The sequence below is a fragment of the Microchirus variegatus genome (assembly GCF_963457635.1).
Source record: "Microchirus variegatus genome assembly, chromosome: 9".
NCBI classification, from domain to species: Eukaryota; Metazoa; Chordata; class Actinopteri; order Pleuronectiformes; family Soleidae; genus Microchirus; species Microchirus variegatus.
The window spans coordinates 17,160,403-17,184,614 of NC_139810.1; the positions used below are offsets into that span (position 1 = coordinate 17,160,403).

General features: G+C 39.7%; 1 protein-coding gene across 1 annotated transcript in view; it reads right to left on the bottom strand.

Moving 5' to 3' along the window:
- sema3bl (sema domain, immunoglobulin domain (Ig), short basic domain, secreted, (semaphorin) 3bl) overlaps positions 1-24,212 on the bottom strand; it is a gene marked incomplete at both ends in the record, with an annotated part of 61,149 nt that overhangs the window by 18,547 nt on the left and 18,390 nt on the right. Inside the window, 3 exons of the mRNA XM_083895722.1 lie at positions 5,566-5,685; positions 14,169-14,228; positions 21,937-22,097. Of these exons, the coding sequence (XP_083751848.1) occupies positions 5,566-5,685; positions 14,169-14,228; positions 21,937-22,097 (341 nt within the window). The remainder of the gene's footprint in view (positions 1-5,565; positions 5,686-14,168; positions 14,229-21,936; positions 22,098-24,212) is intronic.

Below are 24,212 nucleotides of genomic sequence, written 5' to 3' on the forward strand. Positions count from 1 at the left end.
GTCGCTGCCAAACTCTAAATATGTCATATCTTAATACACACAGCACATAAGTGCGTACACACATACACACTAACCCACATAAATGGCCAATTTCTCGCCTCAAATTATCTTAAAACTGCGTTCCGTGACACAGAAAAGTGAGAAACGGCCACGCAGAGGCTCTCCGACAGGCTCTCCGTCGACGCAGAGGGCTATGCGTAACCTACGTTAGAGCACTTTACGCAGGAGTATAAATTGGTTTTAGTTCATGAATCAAGGGTCTGTTTTTTGCTATTGATATTGATATCTGGTTCCAGGTAGAACCTTTTTTTTATAAAGGTTCCACCTGGAACCCTTTTGGAGGGTTCCTTCAAGAACCTTTTTGAAACCCTTTATTCAGGAAAGGGGGTTTAAAGGGTTCTCTGGATCAAAATGGTTCTTACTGGAACCCTCAGTGTTACCAAGAACCCTTGAAAAACCCTTTCTTCGGGAAAGAAAGAAGCTAGAACCTCAGCCCTTGCAGGACCCTTTTGGAACCCTTATTTCTAAGAGTGTACATGTACTCACATAACTAAACCTGACATGCCGTTTGGAGTTATGTCAAGTACGGCTATCTTAACATATTGTTCTTGCTGCTCCGTCTCCCTAAGAACATTTGAACCTCAGATTAAGATAAACAGATTACAGTGTGTGCTGGAGAGACATAAAATACAGAAAGTAGATTTTCTCTTTTAATCACGTACCACCCAGTCACAAAACAGCTTCTTGGCTGCTCCTGCTCTCCCTGCCCTATCGCTGTCCTGCACTGATTTAACCAAAACAGACGTCCACCTTTGTACTCCTTGCTCCTTTTTAGTCACTCATCATCTTCTCCATCTTCCTCCCCTCTTGTCCTCCCTTGTTTTTGATGGAGTGGAGGTCGACACTACATGAGTATATCAAAGACAACAAAATTAACCAGGTCTGCCCTTTTAAATATAATAATTTGAATCATCTGTCAGGACTCCCAAGTTTTGTCTTTGAACTCTTTGTTCACATTTTTACTCTAATATATAATGTCATATTTTTAAGCACGAACAGTTTGGACTTGCGTCTTACGGGCATATTGGCGAACCAACAGACTCTCTTTTGACTTGCTGTTTTACTTGGCCTTTTTTTTTTCCTCAATGATGGATCAAATAATGGCTGAGCTCCATCGTCCTTCTCACCACAGGGAAATCTGCGTCCCCTGAGGTCTTTACTTTCCTTACTCCTTCTCGATGACGCAGGCGAGGGCAGAGAGCATGTGTGAGACAAACTGTAGAGGACAGTGAGCGGTGGGAAAATAAGATAGTGATTAAGTGGGCAAAACCGGGGAGATGCAGAGAAGTGAGGACGGATTAAGATTTATAGCGATCATTACAGAGAGAAATTACAAAGTGGAAATGACTGAATAACAGTCAAATAATCCTGAAAGAGGTTTCATTCATCTCCAATTTGGAGGGTTTTGATCCAAAGGCAACAAACATGAGAGAAATAAAAGGCTGATTTATAAGCAATCAGCTGTTCTCTGTAACTGTAACACATTATGCTTTAACTATATTAAGTCGACGTTTAAATCCATGTTTATGCTGGCTAATAGGTACTGCTGAAGTTTTTCTTTATCCAGGCCCTTGGAAGGTTTGTCATGGACATCTGTGAGGAACTGAATGACTCTGCAGATCTGAAAACGCAGTGCTGCTCAATAAAAGTGGGTGTTTACTGAAATATTTAGTAACTGAACTGCTTCAGTCAACAGCGTGGCCCAGCTGAGGAGTTGAAAGCTTTCTCTGTGTTCTCATGCGTCTATGAGAGTACAAATATCCAGTCCAGTCAGTTGTTGTTAGGTAGATGTATATATAAAAAAAAATCCCATTCCTGTATTCCTCTCCACACATTGTGTTTCTCCGTGTTTATATTTACTTTTGAACATGCATGTCTTTCATCATCTCTGTGTTTGTTTCGGTCTGCATCTCTTGCGTATTTGTATGTTCAAGTTTGCGTCATTTGTTTTGCTTGACTCTATGTGCACGTATGTGTGTGTGGTCTGGTTCTATGTGTATATGTTTATTTTCACGTCCGTGACACGACTGAGGCAACCGTGTCACTCACCATGGGGGGCATAGGTATATGTGTTCGAGGCCGATAGGGGACGTGAGGACATGAGATCAACGACACATGAAGAGGATTCATCAAAACACTGAAAATATCAATTGTTTTTGACACTAAAGAATCATTTCTGACACATTTGATCCCAATGTAAACGTTTCCTGATTATCCAGGTTGCTCAACATTTTGAAAACAAGTTTTTTTTAATACCACTCTGACCCAATAGAATCAATATCTGACACTTGCTGTCACTGCTGGGTACATTAATGGTGTCAACGGCGTCAACATTAACACGTTTCCATGGATTCAATGGACGTGTTTGAACGGAAAAAGACGTGCGTGACGTCATGAATCTTGTCAAATACAAATACATCATGTCCACATCATTCCTCACTTCTTTGTTTTGAACACAGCTGAACGTACTTCGCACACTTTTTCCTGCAACGCTCGTAGTTTTTTAGGTAAAACTCGTGACAGCAACACGGGACAGAGATAGAGACGGCGGTGGCATGAGAAAGACTGAGAGACTGTGTGTATGTCTGCCTCTAACTGAGATGAAACACCCATAGGGTCAAAGGTCATCCCACCCAGAGTCCAGTCCAAGAGCTCGCAGCCACTGTGCCCTCAGGAGGTCACACAAACAGTCGGGTGTGTTTTCTCCACCAGTTAACCATTGGTTAAATAAATGAACAGGCTCCCTGTGGTGTTGTCCATTTAGAGAGACGCACTGAGTTTCTGAAAGGACAAGGCTGTGGTCTGAGTGATGGTCGTGGTGATCTCACACACACACACTTACTTACAGGAGGTTATCTGACGTCCAACACACTCGACCGAACACAACCTGTTACTCATTTCACACACCTATTTATGCACATGCAGACACTTGAGCACGTTTCGTCTGTTTTCTAAACACATGCAGCAATGTTTGTGAGGAGAGATACACAACCTTCACTACGGCAGTAGACGGTAGATTTCACACTTAAACACGGATTCATTTCCAATTGCAACAAGTACAAACATGGCAGTGCGTCCTGCATTTATGAGGACAAGTTTGTATCAAATTGTGCATGTTGTTGTTTTAGAGAAATTTGCTGTGAGCCAGAAGAGAGTAAGTTAAACCATCACCACTTTGTGTTTGAAAAACAAAACCTTTCTGTGCTTTGAGTCACAGCACCAATACCTCTTTCAACGTATTACCATCAACTGAAGAATTAGAATCTATGGAAGCCTGTTTCTGCCAGAAAAAGAAGGAATAAAAAGTCATAATTATGAGATAAAAAAGGTTGAAATTACGAGATAAAAAGTCATAATTATGAGATAAAAAGTCAAAATTATGACATAAAAAAAAATCATCATTATGACATAAAAAAAAGACAAAATTATGAGATAGAAATTAAGTCAACTGCTATAATTACCTCATTTAAGATTGCACATAGTGAGTGCCGTGGTTAGGCCAGCCATGACTTTTTTTTATCTCATAATTTCAACTTTTTTTAATCTCATAATGATGAATTTTTATCTCATAATTTTTTACTTTTTTTAATCTTAATCTTATTTTTTTATTTTATACCTCTTTTTTTTCTGGCGGAAACGGGCTTCTCAGTGATTTTAAGCTTTCCTTATTACACACCAATAATGAACACAAACCCTAACCCTAACCCTGGTTGAATACACCTCATACACAACCTGGTTTTTGAACCAACAACCCTCTGGTTACAAGCCCAATTCCCTGCCACATGTAAATTGTTAAAACATTCCTGGACAGGTGACCCACTTATAATAACAAGCCTATGTCCTCATGTAGAGCATGGTCCTTATGAAATAACACTGATTTTGTATCCCCAGATTTGACTTGTCTTCAACAATGCACAGCACAGCATATATTGTTCCTTGGCTCCGAGTTGTTCATCACACGTAGTGGAAGCCATGTGCTTTTCTCAAACAGTGTGCCATAAAACCTTGGGTTTAAAAACCACACTGACAATGACAGATTAAGAAGAAGGCAGAAAATAGCACCGAAGGGATTACACTGCCCCTAAATCCCAAGAAAAAATAAAAATGCGCAGCAAAGCACACTGTATTTTATATGCTCACACAAGCCACACACACACGCTCTCCTTCTCTTTGTCTCTTTAGACTAAAAGGCTGGCACGCTCCCATCTAAATGTTTTCCTTCCTTAGCTCTTTGCCAGTGTCTAGCTTTTCCCCTCTTCACATGTCCAGAATGGCCTCTTCATGCTGGGCCAGGCAGAACCTTACAGACCTTACAGTCTTAACAGCTTCACTCATTGTTTCATGTCTTTTAAATGGTTCAAAGTGTGAGTCTCTACAGAGGGTCCCCATGGTTTGAGTGGCTGTGAAGGGAGCCAGCCATTGCAACTGAAAATATGTGCAGACAGAGGACCTGAGCAGTGCCACAGAGGGACTTCTGGCAGCTTTGCCTGCTCATGCTTAACTGTAAACCCTAGAGAACAGAGCGTAGAGCAGGGCCAGTCTGAACTGTGTAAAAGAAAACATGTAATTGTTCCATTAGCCTGATTTTCACAGAACGGCTTCAAGGCCATTGATTGTGATTCTTTGTCATCTCACATGTGTAATGATGTGCCGCAACATTTAGGGTCTGACTTCTTACCATAGTGTAACCTAGTTAGATCTCCACTCCTTCCTGTAGAATTCACCATGACTTCTGCTTTAGTCTTTGCTGAATCGGTAACAGTGTCAACTTGTCTGGTGATCCAAAAATAGTTTAGCCATTATAGAGTTATATAATTCATAATCGAATGCATCAATTGTTCTACACTTCAAATGACAAAGATGCAATCTTACATCTAAGTGTTTGTGTCTACCTTTTAAAAATGTAGGTCGATCAAATGTTGGGTCCAAAGCTGGTTTAAAATAAGTGTTAATATTAAATACCAATAATTAATGCAATTAACAAATGCTATTGAATATGTATGAAAGTAATTTGTGAGTCATTCTTTGTGGTCATAAATAATGGTGATAATAGCCTTATGAGTAAACCAGTGGCTGTATCAACTGTTTAATCTAGTGTTGTGTCGGTCATGAATGATTCGTTGGAAAGAACTGGAGAACTGTGGCCGAGGACATGTATCTCGTTCGCGTTGTCACTCACTCAATGACCCGCGGTGCGAACGTACTGGACTCAGGGAGGACGTGAGTCACGCAGCAGGGCACTGGGCTCCTGATAAGCACTGAACGATTCGGTGAAAAAAATCTTTTGAACGAATCATTTTAATGAGCGGATTCTAGTGATTCAGTACACTCAAATGAACTGCCGATCCAATCACTAGTTTAATCAAATTCTTACTTGAGGAGAGTTGGCAGCTTTTTCTGCAGAAGGAGCAACGTCCAAAGCCAAATAATAATGACTTCAGAACAGTTAGACCTGCTCTCTTATCACATATTTTATTTGCAGATACCCCTCACATCCCTGCTTACCTCTCCTCTGTGCCCCACGTTGATGAAGGCACACATGGGCTGGAATGCACCGGTGCCACAGGCCAGGAGGTGAGTGCGGTTGTAGGGCTGCAGCAGGCGAACAAAGTTGGCACACTCCGTCTGCAAATCACACACGCACACAACACAGGTTAATATATACCTCAAATATCATGCGCTATTTCGTGAATGCCTTGCTTTAAGTTGCAAATAATAGCCATGTATACATTTCCATGCAAAAAAAGTAGCATTTGTCAAATGTTCCTAGTATAGCAGGAAACGTCTGCCAGGTATGGAATGTAAAAACATCCGCTCTTAGGCACACGAGCGCACACAAGTACATACACACACACATGCACTAAGAGAGCTATTGAATAAATGAAATCACACAATGCAACACAAACTGCCATTTAACTACAGTAAGTTTGCTAATTGAAGTGAATAAAATTTTTTTTTTTAACAATTGGTCCCATCTGTTTATAATGAAGGCTAAGGAAAGCGCATAATTAGATGAAATGAGATAGCTTAAGTGTCCCACACAGGAATTATATCTGTGATCTTTGGATTTCTGCCAGAGTGACCTGCTCTTTTAAAACGATATATTCTGCACAACATCATATACTATGCAATGGGTAGTTTTGATGTTTTACTGCAAGTTTGATCAAAATAACAAACATATAATGTTGATGCCAGTGATGAATATTAGCAATTTAACTTTTGCAGTGAGAAAGGGAGCAAAGTTAAATGTAGATATTGTTTTGTAAATGGTGCATGTTGGTGGCCAACTGTCCTGCTGTTTGTTTATTAGTAATGCATTTCTAGCTCAAACATGTCAAAGCAACTGAAATAAGGAATAAAAAATAGATTCTACTGGATATCTGTCAGTGGCTCAGGACACAGACACAAATCAAGAACAAATGAAGGGGGGGGGTTTAAGGAAACGAGCATCCCGATATCTCCATGCTTCACTGAAGTCTAGAGGAAGCAGAGGGCCGGACTACTTCCATCTTTACCAACAGCAGGTCAAACTATAGTGCTTGACCAAAATGGGGGTCACACATTGAATACATTTACCTTCAGCGTTCATTATGACACACAATTTGCCATGGCCCTCAATAAGCCTATGTATACACAACATGTATTTCAATCCATACATGTGCATGCATGTTTTGCCAAACTCTTGTATTTATAATGCAGTTGTAGTGTTTTGTTAAGGCGTCTTCAGCACATCCCAGAGATTCTCAGTGGGGTTTAGGTCTGGACTCTGTGCTGGTCAAGTCATGTTTGGCAGATAATGTTGCGGAACCTAGATCTGACCAATTAAGCAAGTATGTAATTTGTCTTTTTGCAGTCCAATACAAATACTGATACTAAATGAATGCATTGGATTTTTTTTCCTTTGCATGTTGCATACACATCACTTCCTGATGTCTACGTATGAAAGCATGCTGGTCTTTTTGTGTGCATGTCCTTTGTGAGACCATTTCAAGTCGGTTTGTCATTCGTCTTAAGCGTGTGTGTGGCCTGCGTCACTCTCAAAGGCGCAGACAGACTGTCAAACACTGTTGATCGCCTTCCTTAGTGTTTTGAAGGGCTGCAGACCTGATGTAAACCATGTCAGTGCACTACAAGACAGAGTTTACATCTGCACACTGTGCTTCCCTGCTGATGGTTTTTTTCTCTGCCCAAACAAAAGCGGGCCCGTAATAAATTAAACAGACAGACATTTGCATGAAAAAAATGTGTTTTAATAAATCTAATTTTATGACCAGTTATTCAGTGTACACAAAGTAGAAGCATCTGGGTTTAAATCTGCTGATTTATATTGTGGAAGAGGGGATATCATAAAGCTAATCAGACATGCTTTTTATGTGGTTTCTGGTCTGTTGTTCCCCCCTAATTGTTTTCACTAAATCATAAAGACCGACTTCACTTGAGCCAAACCACAGTGGAAACCACAGTGGAATCTCCAGGCTGCAGAACACTAGGTGTCTATGTTCTTACAGGAGATATACTAGGCCGACCAAGTGGACTGAGACTGAATAGAAATCTGTCTCTCATGCGTTTCCTTTCTACTACTCAGGGAGTCGTCTTGGAGATGTGTGTGTGTGTGGTCGAGGAGAGCAAAGAGAGGAATAAAATGCTGGATTGAGAAAATGTATCTCTGTGCTTCCACCCTGGGATTGTGGGTTTGAGACATCTGTGTGGTCCTGATGGAGCTCAAGTAGCAATGAAGGGAGTGGTGTTAAACAGAACATGAAGTGGTTGGATGGTTTTTGTCTCACTGGGAGACTTAAGTGAGGGGATTTTAAACTGGAGATGTTTTATCATTGCATCAATATCTAAGGAAAGCGCTGTTTTGTCGGGAAAAAAAATAGCAATGTCAATTTATTAACCTTTAACTGTCATGGGAAGGTTGGCTAACCACATTCTCTTTCTCAACAATACCCTGCTGTCCAGTCGTGAAGTTTAAAAGTGGAAGCTACCCACAAAAACCACAGGTGGAGGTTAAAACAGTATGAATAGCATTTTTAACCAAAAATGATTGCTACGTTTGGCCTGAGAGCTATGTGTCATTACCATAAACAAACAAGAACACTGCCAATACTATTACAATGTGCAATAGATTGATTTCTTGATGCATAGTACACACTGTGAGGTAGAGTAGGGCTCTCCTCAAATGTCCAGCGTAGTATGAAAAACCACTGTTCTACTTCTTATTAGTGGATTTATTAAACCCCTTATTTTTCACCTGACCACAGTGATGGTGACTCGTTTAAGTTTTTCAGGAGATGAATTGGGAGCTTTGGCCAAAAAGGTAGTAGAGAAGGTGACTCCAGAGAGCAGGAGTGGACACAAATGTTTTCCCCCGTCACATAAAGAAACGGTCTATGTCAAAATGTGGTCTTTATTTTGAGAAACATGAGCAGTAACAGCACCACAGGCTACAAATCATTTAATCAACGTTTGATTTGTTTATGGTAAGTATCGCAGTCTGGCTATGACACATGTTTAATATGCTCCATGTAGATCCAGTCAAGAAAATGTACTCAAGGTTGTGGAAAAAACTTTCTCACTCTGTTTTTTTTTTTTTTTTGTCCTGAGCCTGACTGAAAAGCCTGAACTTTCAACCTCTTACACATTTCTGGTGAGTTACAGAATTGTGACAAAAAAACGAAGCAGTTGTCACCAGAAAAATGGAGTAAACTGATGAAGTGTTTTGGCAACATGGTCATTTATTAACCAAATTTTACCCCCATATTGTTGTAGTTTAACAGTGAGGGAACTGCACCCACAGTTGTAGTAGTAACATTGAGCTAAGAGCAATGGAAGCCTCAGGAGCCAAACTTGTTCTATGATGAGTGACTCGCGCAGGGAGCGGCAAGTTTGGACATGGAGAGACCTTTCCAGTATAAACAGCCAATGTTCAGTGGAGGCGAGTCACATTCTGTATAATACAAACAGGAAATGAGGACCAAAACATTTACATACGTGGGCAGAAACACACACACATTTGCACACGTACAATACCTTACAGTCAGCAGGACCTCATACACAATCGCACGCTCACAAACATCATGAAGGCAGTTCAAAGCTTGAACAGCTGGATGAATTCTCTAATCCAGGTCTTTGGTCTCAGCAGCTATTTGATCCTCAAAGAAACCAGTTTCCTATGTAGCCAACTCCTGAAAACATTCAGCCATTGCAACAAACTCTCGCCAATGTGTCTCAGATGATTTGCATCCAAATACCTACAAACTACAGTATGGAACCAAGGGACAATTCATTTGGGGCGAAAGAAAACCACAGTGACCTCACTTGGAATTCTGGCAGACATGAGAGCTACAAACAACATTAACTGACATCTGGGCAGAAGAAAAAATGGGAGACCAGCACAGGCGGATCACACTTGGTTCTCCAACCTCTGCAGCATCTTTTTCAATTTAATATTAAACAAAATCCATTAAGGGGACATAAAGAGGGATTGTTTTATTATCCAAAACACGTTGTTCATTTGGTACACAAGTGTAACCAGAAGAGCTGCAGGTATTAGAAGTGAATGAAATAATATTTAATTCAAAAAAATTCAAAAAAATTCAAGTCACTATAGAGGACAAGAAATGAGACCTGTTAAATGGCACACACTGTTTACCAGCCATTTAATAATTAAAGTTATTATATTTAAGTACCAATCACTTGTTTTTATGTTAAAGTACTGCTGTATTTACTCCCGATTCTGACCTCTTGTTTAGCACTGTGTACAGTATGACCCGAACACAAGAACATTTTTTTTTTTTTTTTGCCTTTTTAAAGTGAGATATGACTAAATTTGAGGACAAGGGCAAGTAAATATTGACTTTATGCTGTGGAAAAAATTAGCATTTACAGTAGCCAGCAGAGATGAGACAATTATTTTGAATTACCTTTTAGTTTTTAGACTCAAAACATTAAAAATACCGAAGTTTATCTTGAAACACAGTGGCAGTGACCATACTGCTGAATCCAAATCAAAGAAGTAGCTCTCTCACTGACAATATTTGAGTCTCCAATGAAGGGAGAAATTGAAGATCTGAGCTCATAATCAATCCAATTACAAGTAGAAAATGTTGAAAGATAAAGCAGAAAAATGTGTTAACAGGCTAAACATGACAGGACACGCTTGGCTGAAATCACTGAGTGCCTCCCCTCACTCACACGTTATTTATTTGCTTGAGCTGTAATTAATGACGTGAAGGTCATGAGGTTGCGACTCCCGGAGGAAACGCTATCAGCAAAAACATGTTTAAGGTGGAAGAGACAGTTGTCCGTGGAGAAGGAGTGTAGACGGAGACTTTCATTAAAAAGATAACTAAAGGTAACGCTGTCGCTGCGTCACAGTGCACACAGGACAAGTGGAGAGTTTTGCTTTGCTGTCCCTGAATAATTCAGCCTAAAAACTAATGTAAAGGGTTTTATTTCATTCTTTTTCTTCAACCTGCCTGCAAGTCTTTTGAATACTCTATCTGAAGCACAGCATTCAGTTCAACAAAAAAAACAAAACAATGTGAGGACCCTCTGGCTTTTAACCTCCACCACTTTTTGTCAAACACAGTTATGTTTAACAGACACAGACAGCAAACATATGAGATATCACATGTGCGTGTCCATGTGTGTGCAAGACTCCTGCTTTGTAGACGATGCCACAAGACGGAAGAGTAATTCATCTGACTTGACACTGAAAAACAACAACAACAAAAAGACATGAGGGAATGCAGAAAGCAGTCGGTGTAGTTTAACAAGAGACGAACATCTTTTTCACTCAATCCCACTGTTACTCTCTCACACACATGTCTGTGGAACTATTCTTCTTAGGACATTGCACTGGTCTTAACAAATTACTGAGACAAATAATATTTGTTAACCATAACCTTTGATGCCTTACCTTAACTTTAATAACCACAATCAAATCTTAGTCCTAAACTTAAAGCTCCCATAGAACGGAAGTACCAATTAACGCTGTTTTTTTTAGTGTGTATCTGTGTCATTACCTCGTTTATGAAGCCCTGAAGGTTCGAAACAAACAGTTCAGCCACTGCTGAGAACGCTGTGTTGTATTGTAATCTCGGGCTCAGAGAGATCTCTGAAAAAGCCGGTTCTGGTTACGTAAACAGCATTTCTCCTGAACAGCAGATCCTCCTGCTCCGGGCACTAGTCAGGGCACATCCTGTTGCGTACAGTGCATGAGCAATGAGCAGTGCATCCACCATTCCAGAGGGGGAGCTGTGCTTCTGAGAGCTGGAGTGCGAATTACGTCACTTACAGGTATTTGCCAATCACAAGACAGTTAGGAAAGCCCTCGTTGGCTGGCCAATAACAACACAGCTGAACACAGCTTCAGTGAGGAGAGATTTCTTTTTGAGGTTTTTGACCATTAAAAACAAGTTAAGTAAACCTCCATAACTCACATTTATGTGGTGGGGCACGTGACAAAAAAAAAGAATTAAGATATTTCTCGACTCGGGGGGGGGGGGGGGGGAACTGAAGTTGGGAAGCCCATTGTTATAAAAATGCTTCCCCTATTGTGGTAATACAAAGCTAAATGAAAATCAGTGAAGTATTCCTTTAACCAGGTTAGGACGGAGTTTTGGTCCCCATGAGGTCTACTGGTCCTAAAGAGGTGACACACGCACTCAGTCTTGGTCTATTTAATAATGGACTGTGACTGCTCCTCACCATGGACAGTACAGTAGCATGGGCACACACACACACACTCACACACACATGCACCCTATGAGCCTTGTGAGCCGTGTGCAGAGGAAACACCTAATAAAACTGATATAAGACACCCAACACACACCTGCCACTTCAAACACACACACACACACACACACACACACACACACACACACACACACACACACACACACACACACACACACACACACACACACCCCTAACCCGTTCCAGATGGAGGTGGTGGTCAGACTTCGTTACATGACCACATGATATATAACCCTTACAGCAGCATGTCTTCATTGTGCACGTGTGTGCGTGTGTGTGTGTGACAGGTCGTGTGTATGTGTGAACTGCTAATTAGTGCCAGCTTTCGTATTCCGAGCAAACACCAAAACCACTGAGAGCTTCTTCACCAACAGGGACCAAATTTAATGATGCTCTAAACATCAAAAGAAACGTCAGTACATAGTCTCTCCTACTTCCCTTTCTTCCTTTCTCTCCTTTCCTTCCTTCTGTCCGTCATTTTACTCCATTAGCTTATTTATCAACGTGCAGCCGTGCGCTTATTAAGCACAGTGGTGTTGTGACCCGAATGCTAACACACCTAATTATAATGTCCGTATAATATTGAACAGTGTTTCAGTCAGCGTGACACTAACATGATAAACTACTGTATTTTTGACAGGCTAAACTAAAAACTTCTACCCTGACTCACTCACTCCTGCAGACGTGCACTACCTGCCTAACTTCATCACTCCTTTCAAGTTTATAATGCTTTGAAAAACCACCATCATCCCTTCCTCATCCCCTCTCTTCTCCTTCATCCTGTTTTAAAGCTGCATCTTCACAGCCTGCAGGCTAACAAACAGAAAGCCGAGTCAGCCAGTGAAGTGGTAAACAACTCAAGGTGCTGACACTTTCTAGAGCACTGGTCCCAATTATTGCACTATACATCTTAAAAAAGCTGAATCCTGCTTTAGATTCTCCCTCCTCCCTACTTCCTCTTGTACACATGGTCATAATTAAATGGACACTGTCCTCCCTTTCTTTTTTTTCCTCTTCTCACTTATTCATATCTCCTCCTTTGGTAAGGAGATTAATTTCGTCCTTCTTTCTGCCCTCTCAGAACCAATAAAGGTTTTACAACATTGTTCTTCCTCAGTTCTGTCTTAATGCTTCCTCTTCATTCATTGGGAAACACAGCCTTGACAGTGCTGCCATCGACTCCTTCAGAGACGATGTGCAGTGGAGACTGCTGAGTCATACCTTCCTGTACCTTTTTCATTAATGTGCAGAAGCTGGAGCGGTAGGCTTTAGGGTAGGAAACGGAAATGACAGCATAACACCGTCACTTAACTGATTAACTATGCCATTTAGTGGATAATGCTAAAGGCAAATTTTGCACTTCCCATCACAGCATGTGTGTTTTTGGGGCTGCTGTTACAAAAAGTGGCCTCACAGTAGCCTTCACCAGTATGTTTTTACGCTCTTAAATCTTAAAATTAACTGCCAAAGAGACTCAGAAGAGTCTAAGACAAACATGGAAAGCAGAACAGAGGGCAGACCACACGAGTCAGCCAAATTATCCCCAAAGGCAGGGAGCAATTGACGTGCTTAAGTTTGGAGGACATAAGTGCCACGGGGAGATCTGCCCAACTGTTTTGTAACTGGAAGCATTTTGTTCACCTACACTACTGTTCAAAAGATTAGGGTCACTTACAAATGTCCTTATTTTTGAAGGAAAACTTTTTTTCAATTAATATAACATTAAATTAATCAGAAATACACTCTATACATTGTTAATGTAAACGACTATTCTAGCTGCAAACGTCTGGTTTTTAATGGAATATGTACATAGATGTATAGAGGCCCATTTCCAGCAACCATCTCTCCAGTGTTCTACTGGTACATTGTGTTTGCTAATCACGTTAAAGGCTATTGGATGATTAGAAAATCCTTGAGAACCCTTGTGCAATGATGTTAGCACAGCTGAAAACAGTTTGGCTGGTTCTTTGACGAAAGCAAAGCTTGAAGGGCAAAATTATTATTTTGAATAAAAATGATTATTCCTAATCTTGGCAATGTCTTGACTATATTTTTGCTTCATTTTGCAACTCTTTTAATGAATACGTTTGTATATGTGACCCCAAACTTTTGAACGGTAGTGTATAAGAAAAAGTTTGATTGTTCTGCCAGATTTATATTTGCTGGAAACACGATCAAATATCCAAATGCAGCTGCACCAAGACTGAGCTTAACCGATCAAGAGGATGACATAGATGAAACACATTTGACCTGATTACATTTTCCATAAACTAATATACCCCTAACATCCAAAAACAAGTATTCTAAATGAATTAAAACGGAGCGATTAACACTCGGTCGCTTACCTGTTCCTTCCCTGTTTCAATACAGCCCTCTCTGTTGCCAGGTAACGGGGGCCAGTAGATCTATGGAGAATAACATAAAGACAAAGACGAACAGAAAAAGAAGAAGAAAACTTTATGATTAACGATCTCACAACATAGAAGTAATGTCGAGAGCACTATTATTCAGCCGTATTGCAAAATGTAATTCCAGCACAGGCTGTATGTGACTCTCTTTATGCAATCAAAACATAATAATCAGCCCACGTGTCATTAACTTTGAAATATTTTCTCTGTAAATCGAACTTTATAGCAATTAGAAGCAAATTGAGCAGAGCAGATCCTCCACACACGATGAAGGAGTTAACATTTGGCTTGTAAAACTCAAATCCTGATTGAGACATGACGGATGCATTTATCATTTCTGTTAGAAAACCAGAAGCCCGAGCCAGTGGATACATAAAGGTCGGTTCACCCGAGTTACAAAAACCACATTGTGTATTTTCTTAATTCCTTCTCGTGATGTCTAGCCAAGCAGATCCTTTTCATTTCACAAGTTCAGCTTGTGTGATCATTTGTCTCTCAGATTTCTGCCTCAACCCCAAAAGCCCTGGAGGTGGAAGGGCTTTTTTGTGATGCTTGCAGCATTGAATGAATAAATAAATAAAACGATGTCCTGTTTACTGTGGATGAACCCACCGACTCCACATTAGCTTTGATTGGAACTAATTCCCGCTTTAAAAAGGAACAGTGTTCTCTTATGTCAGTCATTTAAAAAAAAAAGAAAAAAAAGTAATTTAACCATCTTACACTTCACTAATGCTGCAAACATAAACTGAGTTCAGGTCTACTGTGTCGGGTGAAGGTCAGAACAAGTTGACAACCCAAGTGAATTAAGCCACAAACTATCAGTTTGGTTGACAGTGTAATCATGTTTACTTTTTTCATATTGAGGAATTTATATTGAGCATAGTAAACACAGAAGAACATGCTACACGATTTTAGAAGCAAGATGTGATGTGACTGATTTGCTCAAGTAATAAACCTTTTTCTATTTAGCTGATATATGTTATTAGAAAAACATGAATATCAATTCATTCCTTTATCTTCAACGTGAGGGTCGCAGGGGGCGCTGGTGCCAATCCCAGCTGACATATCTAAGTTCATCTTATTGTCTATTTGGCTGTTCGTTTTTCATGGAGGTGACATGCAAACACCGTTTATAATCCCTTCCGATCATTTTCACGGGCTATTTTGTTATTTTCTTCATCTTTGCTACTATTTCCCAAGATTGAATTGTGTTGACAAAAAGCTGCCACCTTATTGGTCTAGCACGGTCCAGCGACAGCCGCTTTACCACTTGTCTTTACCACAAAATCTCTGCCAAATTAAAACACTGATCATAAAAACTGTGTGGTTACAGGAGGAGAACTTTTATCCTCTTGTTCAACACGACCAGGAGTATCGTAACGGCTGGTCGTAGAGCTGCACCACAGATCCAGAGAACTTCCGTTATTGAATATGCTTGTGTTTTCTCTCTTGGGATTTCTGTTGATGCATGTGTTTTGGCTTTCTGCAGCTAATTTTTCTTGCCTTTTTCTCTCGCGTTGTATTTGTTTTTGTTTTCATTTGTATGTTTGAATCTGCCTCGTTTGTGAATATGCAGCTTGTTTCTCCTTCTGCATGTGCTATGGGTCGGTGCAGTGTGTTTGCCCATCGGGCCATCGTAGGGTACATCCTGGACAGTTCACCAGTCCATCACCGCTATCATTTGCTCTGACTCTCACACCTACAGTCAGTTTAGAGTGTCCAATTTGCCTAAACCCTCAAATAATGCATGTTTTTGGACTGTCAGAGGAAACCGGAGAACCCAGAGAAAACCCATGCAAACATGGGGAGCACATGGAAACTCCATGGAGTCGGGCCCTTGTCCTGACTGGGTTGCGAACCCAGGTCTTCTTTCTGCAAAAGCAAGAGTGCTAACCAGTTTACACTGGCCATATGTTTAAATATGCTATAATAGTGGTGACTGTAGTAGCTCACGACTTTAGTTTCAATCGTTTGTGTCTAAAAAAATAAATCACATATTTGGATATAAACAAATTGAAAAGTTCTCCTCAGATGGACCATCCATCCAAAGAAGTAAAATGTACACAAATAAAACTTTCCACATCTCGAGAAAGGTTCTCACAGTGTAGATCCAAGATTTGGTAAATGAGGAGAGTCCCAAAGTCGTTCATTCTTTAAATTCAATAAGCTCCAGTGAGCTGAGCTGAATCTCAGACAAACATGCAAATGACCTTTTGAACATGAAACAATGGAGCTAGTTTTCACAGCGCCTTTCTACAAATGAAAAAATGAAATCCAACTGCCACTGAAGAGGAAAGTCTGAGTTTGTTCAGTAACTGAGCATCAGTGGCGTGTGCAATGCTGCAGTTTCATGGCGACTCTCAGGTTTCTCAGAGACAATGAGCCTTTGTCTGCATGGTCCAAACTGCCCTTTTTTTAGTTCACAGGGAGAATGGAAAGCAGAGAGGAATACAAATGTACCCAGCATCCATTACTTCAGTTGTTTGTGTTTAGGTAGTGTATGAAGAGCATGTGTGTGAGTCAATGCTTCTACTGTTGCTGCAGAGTTTCTATGAAATGGATCTGATGAAATGACAGAAACTGATATTGAGATGATAGTTACTGAGTTAGAAATGTGAGTGAATTTTTGGTTTAAAGCTGAAGTACATTAACTTCTTTGACTCATCGCAACCTTCGATTTAATATCGGCAGAAAAACGTTGTCCATCGCAGATGTTCACAGTCAATACATCACAGTGAGTGAAACATGGTATACAGATTAAACTCCTGTGAACCACAGTTGTGTTATTATGTTGTATGAGGTCCGTTAAATGAAAAGATAAAAACATAACTGCATCCAGGCAACATATTTCTCAAAGTTTAATAGATTTCCGTGTGAAAAGAAAATGCCATGAGAATTTAATTTGGCACAAAAGTTGGTGGTCAAACGTCAGGAGTTAAGATCAGAGTGACCACAAAAAAAATGTGTTTCACAAAAATGACAAAATGATGAAGTGATTTTATACCCAAACTTTCAAAGGTCAGCTTCGCTATGACATCATAACGTTCTGCAAACACACTTTTGTGGTCGTTCATCACTGTCATAACTCGGGGAAAGATTGTGGCCAAATTTCCTGCAACTTGACTGATTGGCGGAGCAACACAACTGTGAGGCAGTAATTCTACTTCATGGAAATGTGCCAAGACAAAAAAAACACAAACAAAAAACAAAGTACTTATCCGGTGAATTATTTACTAATCATGTGAATTATTTGTGTTGCTTCAGACTGGAAAATACTGCACATTATAGTGTAAATGTTCTTTTGGCAGATTCATACAGCACGGATTTCCCCCTCCCCAATTTAACTTAGCCTTTTTTAAATTATGTTGATACGATTGCATTATAAGAAATAACAGCTAGATGAACTTGATAATAAGAACATGAGAACAATGGGAACTCTATTTTACCTTGTTTTTGGGACAAAAGTCTGCTCAACACGTCGATAAGTTCCTGCTCCTTTACCCCATGTCATGGTAAGGAACTATGAGGCCTAGTCTTCATATTCTTATGAGGAAATCAAACCTAACTTGGACCAGTTTTACAACATCTCTACCTGATTTTGTAAAAGAAAAAACAAAAACCAAAAAAACAGCTGGAAGCTATTTTAACAATACTTTTTGTCATGCCAATAAATATGGGCCCATGTAAGGTTAAGATATCTAGATGGGTTTTTATTATGTGATCCTGGACTGATATTAACGTCTAAGATCAATGCACACAGTGACCTAAAGCAGTCTCATTGCAGCCTGACAGTCACTGGTGTACTGCAGAATCAGGTCCTGCCTAAAACCTGACTGTCAATGATCTGAAATCAATGTGCTACAATATTCCATCCATCATCCAAGAGTCTCCTCTGTTTAACTGCTCCTTAACACTTCATCACTGAGACTTGGCCCCTTCAAATGGCTCTTTAATTTCTAATCCTGCAGCCTCAGCCATCATTTACTGTATGTTTGTTTGTTCTTAGGCCATTGGAGTCATGATAGCGATGGTTTTGAACTGATGTTTCCTCAGAGCTGGAATTAAAGAGAGCCAGGCAGAACGGTAATGTAAAGTCAGGCTTTTTAAGAGTTTTTTTTTTACTGCACTTGTAAATAAACTCGACACAATGTCAATGCCAATGACTATGAAGCCAAATTCCCAGAAAGATGAAGTCTTTGTTGGTCTGCCACATTCTAAACAATGTGGAGTTTTTAGTTTACAGTATGTCTTCAGGACTGAAGCCATAAGCAACTGCTGAAAATGTTATTATTGTATTGTATATAAATTCATATTTATATTTTGCTATGTGAGTGGAAGAGTTGGACCGGGCTCTGCTGTAGTGCTGCTACTGTATATACTGTGGCACATTTTATTTTTCATGGACAAAACCATCAGTGTCTTTCGTTTGCTCTGTGTTGCTAGACAGGTGATGTATGACTGGATCAGGTGGCAAAAAGGTAAGAATATAACCTGATATAAATAAATGATTCAATCCCTTTAGATAAAATATAGTCCTTGGAGAGAAGGTTTAACTTGATTTGCTTTCAGCACGTCACATTTTTCTGTCACACAAACCGAGCCAGAAGATATACTGTTGGAAAACCTCATTTACTAAAAAAAAAAGAAAGTAAAACACAATGGGACATTTCATTTAAAATATTTAATAGAAAGAAGTGAAGACAAGTGAAACATTAATTTCAAATGAACTCCTCCAGTATTTGCTTTACTTCTCTTCTGTGTGGGTTTCATTGAATTTAATTGTTTCTCTTCACAGATGTCATTCAGTAGGTACTGGATCCACGTTAAGGTCCGGGCAGAAATGCATTGAATTGACTGACATAATGTTGTTTGACTTGTTTTTAAACTAAATCCTTGTGTTAAGAATTAGATCTTACTTGACTTGTGTTTTGTATTTACTGCACTGATCAGATTTATGGTGGAAAGAAAGGATGACAAACAAGTGTTCATGCCAGAGACGTTGAAATCTGTGGTGGGCAGAGAATAAACTGGGAACGACTAAGCTCCTATAATGGATGCAATTTTTTTTTATTGTGGTTTATTACTTCATTCTGCTTATGAAAACTTGAAAAGCAAACCAAAAAAAAGTAGTGTATGTTGTTTACAAATCACACAGATGCATTATTGTACTGGATAAACTGAGCGGTGAGGTGAAGACATTCAACCCAAACACTACATTTAGTCGAGTGAGCGAAATGTAAAGTTAAATACATCGCTCTTATGTCACACCTGATGGCAGATGCAGGGATCAGCTGTGGAGGCCAATGGCGTTTCAACATGGTGATTATCACAGCAACATAGATAATTCCTTACGTTCAATCATTTTTCTCTTTCTTTCAGCACAGTTTTTTTTGTGACTTCTTGTAAACCTTTGTTGGCTTTCAATGACAGAAACACTGGACCATTAATGGCCTGACATATTGATGGATGGCGGTTTTATTGTTCAAATGTGTTAACATAACATATGCATACTTGTTTGTGGTGCAAACATCGAGGCGAGATTGTGCATTGCCCGTAGGAAGTATGTATTCCTATAGTGGGAGCTGAAGAAGATTTTTCAGTTATGGTAATGCATGATAAGGAACGTAAAGGCTAACGGAGGTTGCACAGTGTTTGTATTATGTTAGCCCTACGCTATGCTAATCGTAGTCTTGCTAGCTTACCTTTGGAAACGGGTCCGCCAAGTTAGCCACAAAGTAGTAGCACGTTAATGCAAAATAAATATGTGCTCGCGTATTGGTGAATGGTGAATGGACACCTCGTCCTTACAGTATAACACCATGTTCTGCGTTGAACCGTGTGAAAATGTCTCCCCCACCGTGAGGACAGCCTCTTCACTGCCACCTCCCCGCTCCAGACAGCGCAGCTGCTGCTGATGAGCCGCTGCCTGCCTGGTGTAGCGTGATAAATCAGCGAAAATGCAGCATGATAAATCAGTGAAAATTTTAATTCCCTCCAAAAAATGCAACAAATTGAATATCAAGGATGCACACCATCGGGCCATGCTCAACCCATGTCCAAAATCTTGGGTTGACGTAACTTGCTTTAAAGATAGATATCACAAACGGTCTCGGACTAAGTGTCTGTGACGACAGGACCGGAACTATCCCTTCACGTGTCTTGTCCAAGGACACACCGTAGACTTGCAGAGCCGGGAATCAAACCCACAACCTTCCAGTTAAAAGACAAATCGCTCTACCACTGAGCTACTGTCGCCCCCCTGCGCTGCAGACATTAAATCTCAAACGGCAGCTTCAGACTGTCAGCGAGCTTCATGTGTGATCATTAGCAAGAGAGAGAGAACAGTGAGAGGAGGCTGAAGGCTGAGAGCGAAGGATGAAGAGTAACTAAATGGTTGACGAGGTGGGCGACGTCTGGTTCATTGCTTATGTGAATTCACTGTGTCTCTGTGTATTTGACCCGAGCAGAAGCACAAGTACACGCACACTCTCACTCTCTGTCTTAGTATAAGTGGTGGAATTGCACTTCATTTTTTAAAGTTATTTTGTGTGCTAAAAAAAAAAAAGACTGGTTTCCCTAAATAAATAAATAAATTGCAACCCAATCCTGTTTTCCTACAGATACACTAGGACATGGAGTGAAGTCCTGTTTAATTTAAATCTCCTCATTTCCTTTATTAAAGTCATAAAAAAACAACAAATCCCTAAACCTCATAAGCTATAACTCAGAAGTATAACAACTCCCTCACGCCACAAATCACTGTAAAACTCATATCTCTGTCTGTTGCACGGCATAAATTACACTAAATGTGAATTCCGATGTAATGTGAGAGGCACATTTTTCTATAATTGTAAACACACTGTGTTTGGTCATCTTTGAATTAAATAGGGAGATCATGTAATTGAAACAGTTGATCAGTTATCTACTATTTGTGATAGATGAAATATATGCATGCGAGCATTTCTTTCTTTTCCTACTCCGAGTTAATTTGTCTGTGTTTGAGAAAAATGAAACGTGATGGTGATTAATCTCTCGTGTTTTTCTGGCAAAGCAACGGAAAGTGCAACTGTTACGCTGTGTGTAAACGCTGTGTTAGACACGGGGCTTTAATGACAAATACATGCACGGATCAAAGGTGAAGTGGATGGAAACATGTGGTTTGATTTATGATGAGCTGCACTTTAACAGGTGTTCTTCTACCAGTGAGGACTTGTGACTGTGCAAATGTTTTGGCTAGGGAAGTTCGATTAAAGTAAATGTTTTAAAGCCACTGTTTATGGATCAAGAGCCAGAGGTGCAAACATACAAAACACATTTTGCTGCAGTTTTGTTTATCAATGAATTTATACGAAATTTACACCAGAAAACAGCTTCAGGAAGCGTTTATTCTCTTTCTATTTAACATTTTCATCACTGTTTTCCTGAGGAGCAAGATAAAATGAAACGGTTGCTCAGGTGGAAGCACACACACACATTTAAGGTTGATTTATGACAGAGAGTGCTTTAACAGATGTTCTGCTGAGAGAGAACACTGGGGAAAACACATTGTATCCTATATCATATCTTTTCAGTGACATTCTTATAAATCCACTGACATTTAAATGAAAATGAAATTATCTACTGTATGTACAGTTAAAAAAAAATAAAATAAAATATATATATATAGTTTACTATAAATCAATCAAAGTGCCTTAGCGCTCACCTCTTTGGACTCGGTGCTGGCAGGTCCCAGCATGAGAGAGTACAGAACGTCTTTCCCTCCCAGGAAAAGGCGGTCACGGTACTCGTCCAGGAAGACGGAAGTGAGAGAGAGCTGCCCGTGGTGACCGCTGAAGACGGATGACCTGTTAGTGGCCAGCAGGTCTGCAGAGAGAGAGAGAGAGAGAGAGAGAGAGAGAGAGAGAGAGGGAAAAAAAGATGAGTAAAATAAAAACTCCAATGAAATATGATGAGAGAAAGTTGAGTGTAAACTGTAGGCATGCAGCAAGGAGATGATGATTGTGAGGCCTTTCACAGCTCTTTCACTCCCAATTAGAGAGTAGCATTCACAGTTGCAACACTAACCCAAAACAGGAGCACGATGATGGAAACCTTTATAAATAAGAAACACATTATTACAGAGATTTGTCCTCATTTGCAGTCTGAGCTCACAGAGACTTATTTTTAAGCTTCCAGCAGTTAACCAGTGTTTTAGTGATGAACTCGTTTTTAGGTGGAAATCTATTACAGGCGTATTACTTCAATTTGCCACATCCACACTTACAGTGTTCACTCTCTACACCTGCCTGACTAATGTAATCTCCATGTCAGCATGTGGCCAGGAATAAATGTTCTTGTGTGCTATAGTGGAAAAACAGGCAACTTGAGTTTTGTTCAACCTCATCAACAATTTTAATCAGAGACTTTTGTTTTCCTCAGCCAACAAACCTGCGCTCACAGCAGGCTTTTTCTCGTGTTTTCTATCACAACAGCTGCTATCCATTTGTGAATGTGCATGCTGGCACTGGACCAGTGAGCATGTGTGTGTGCGCCTTAGGTTTTCTTAGGTTTTTTGGTACTATAGCACCTAGATCTGAAACAATGAATTGATTATTAATCAATTATTAAATTAATTGTCAACTATTTTCATCTTTTTTCTTATCTTTTTTCATGGTTAAAACAAGATTTCTGATTGTTTTAGCATCTTTAATGTGAATATTTTATTTGTTTCGTTGCTCCCAATAAACAAAAGAAATCATTAAAACTGAATCATTTTGGTTTGTGGACAAAACAAGACATTCGAGAACATTTTCATTTCCAGGTTTAACAAACACTGATCAGTGTTTTTTATATATTTTATGACATTTAAAAAATAATCGACAGATTAATCAATTATGAAAATAATCGTTAGTTGCAGCTCTGATAGCACCCTTTATATAAACTTGATAAATAAATAAGTCAAGGTCCACACGTTTCAGGTGTGTCTCACTCACTCTTGCTCTTTTTTAAGTCTCACTTTAAGTGTGAGAGTGAATGGTTGTTTGTCTCCATGTGGCCGACCTGTCAAGTGCGTACTCCGCTTTTCACCCTATGTCAGCTGGGATTGGCACCAGCGCCACCCCCGCGACCCTCATGTGGAGGGTAAAGCAAGTAGACGATGAATTAATGAATGTCTCGTCTAATTTTTCCCACGAGCCAGGCACGTCTCACAGCACTGACAGAGAAAATGATCAGTCAGATACTGTATGTCACAAATACAACACACAACCTGTATGAAACATTCCATTTCACTGAATCCATTGAATTGTATTCAGTCTTTTTGCCCGATATTTGCAGAGCTGAGTGTTTAAAAGTACACTACTGGTCACTTAGAAATGTCCTTATTTTTTGAAGGAAAAGCACTTTTTTTCAATGAATATAACATTAAATGAATCAGAAATACACTCTATACATTGTTAATGTGGTAAACGGCTATTCTAGCTGCAAACGTCTGGTTTTTAATGGAATATGTACATAGGTGTATAGAGGCCCATTTCCAGTGTTCTAATGGTACATCGTGTTTGCTAATGGCGTTAGAAGACTATTGGATGATTAGAAAACCCTTGAAAACCCTTGTGCAATTACGTTAGCCAAGCTTAAAACAGTTTTGCTGGTTCTTTGACGAAAGCAAAGTTTGAAGGGTAATATTATTATTTTGGGTTAAAAATCCTTATTTCTAATATTTAATAATACAGTTTCTTGACTATATTTTCTATTCATTTCGCAACTCTTGATGAATAAAAGTGTGAGTTTTAATGGAAAACACATTATTGCATTGGTGACCCCAAATTTTTGAACGGTGGTGTATGTTTTATTTTCAAAGGCAAACGCATTATAACAAAGCAAAAGTTCCACAGCTGCAGCAGAAGCAGCAGATCAGTGACACAGATATCGTGCACTGCACACACACACACACACACCCAGTGTGGCCCAAAATCAGTTTATATAATCACCTCCTAA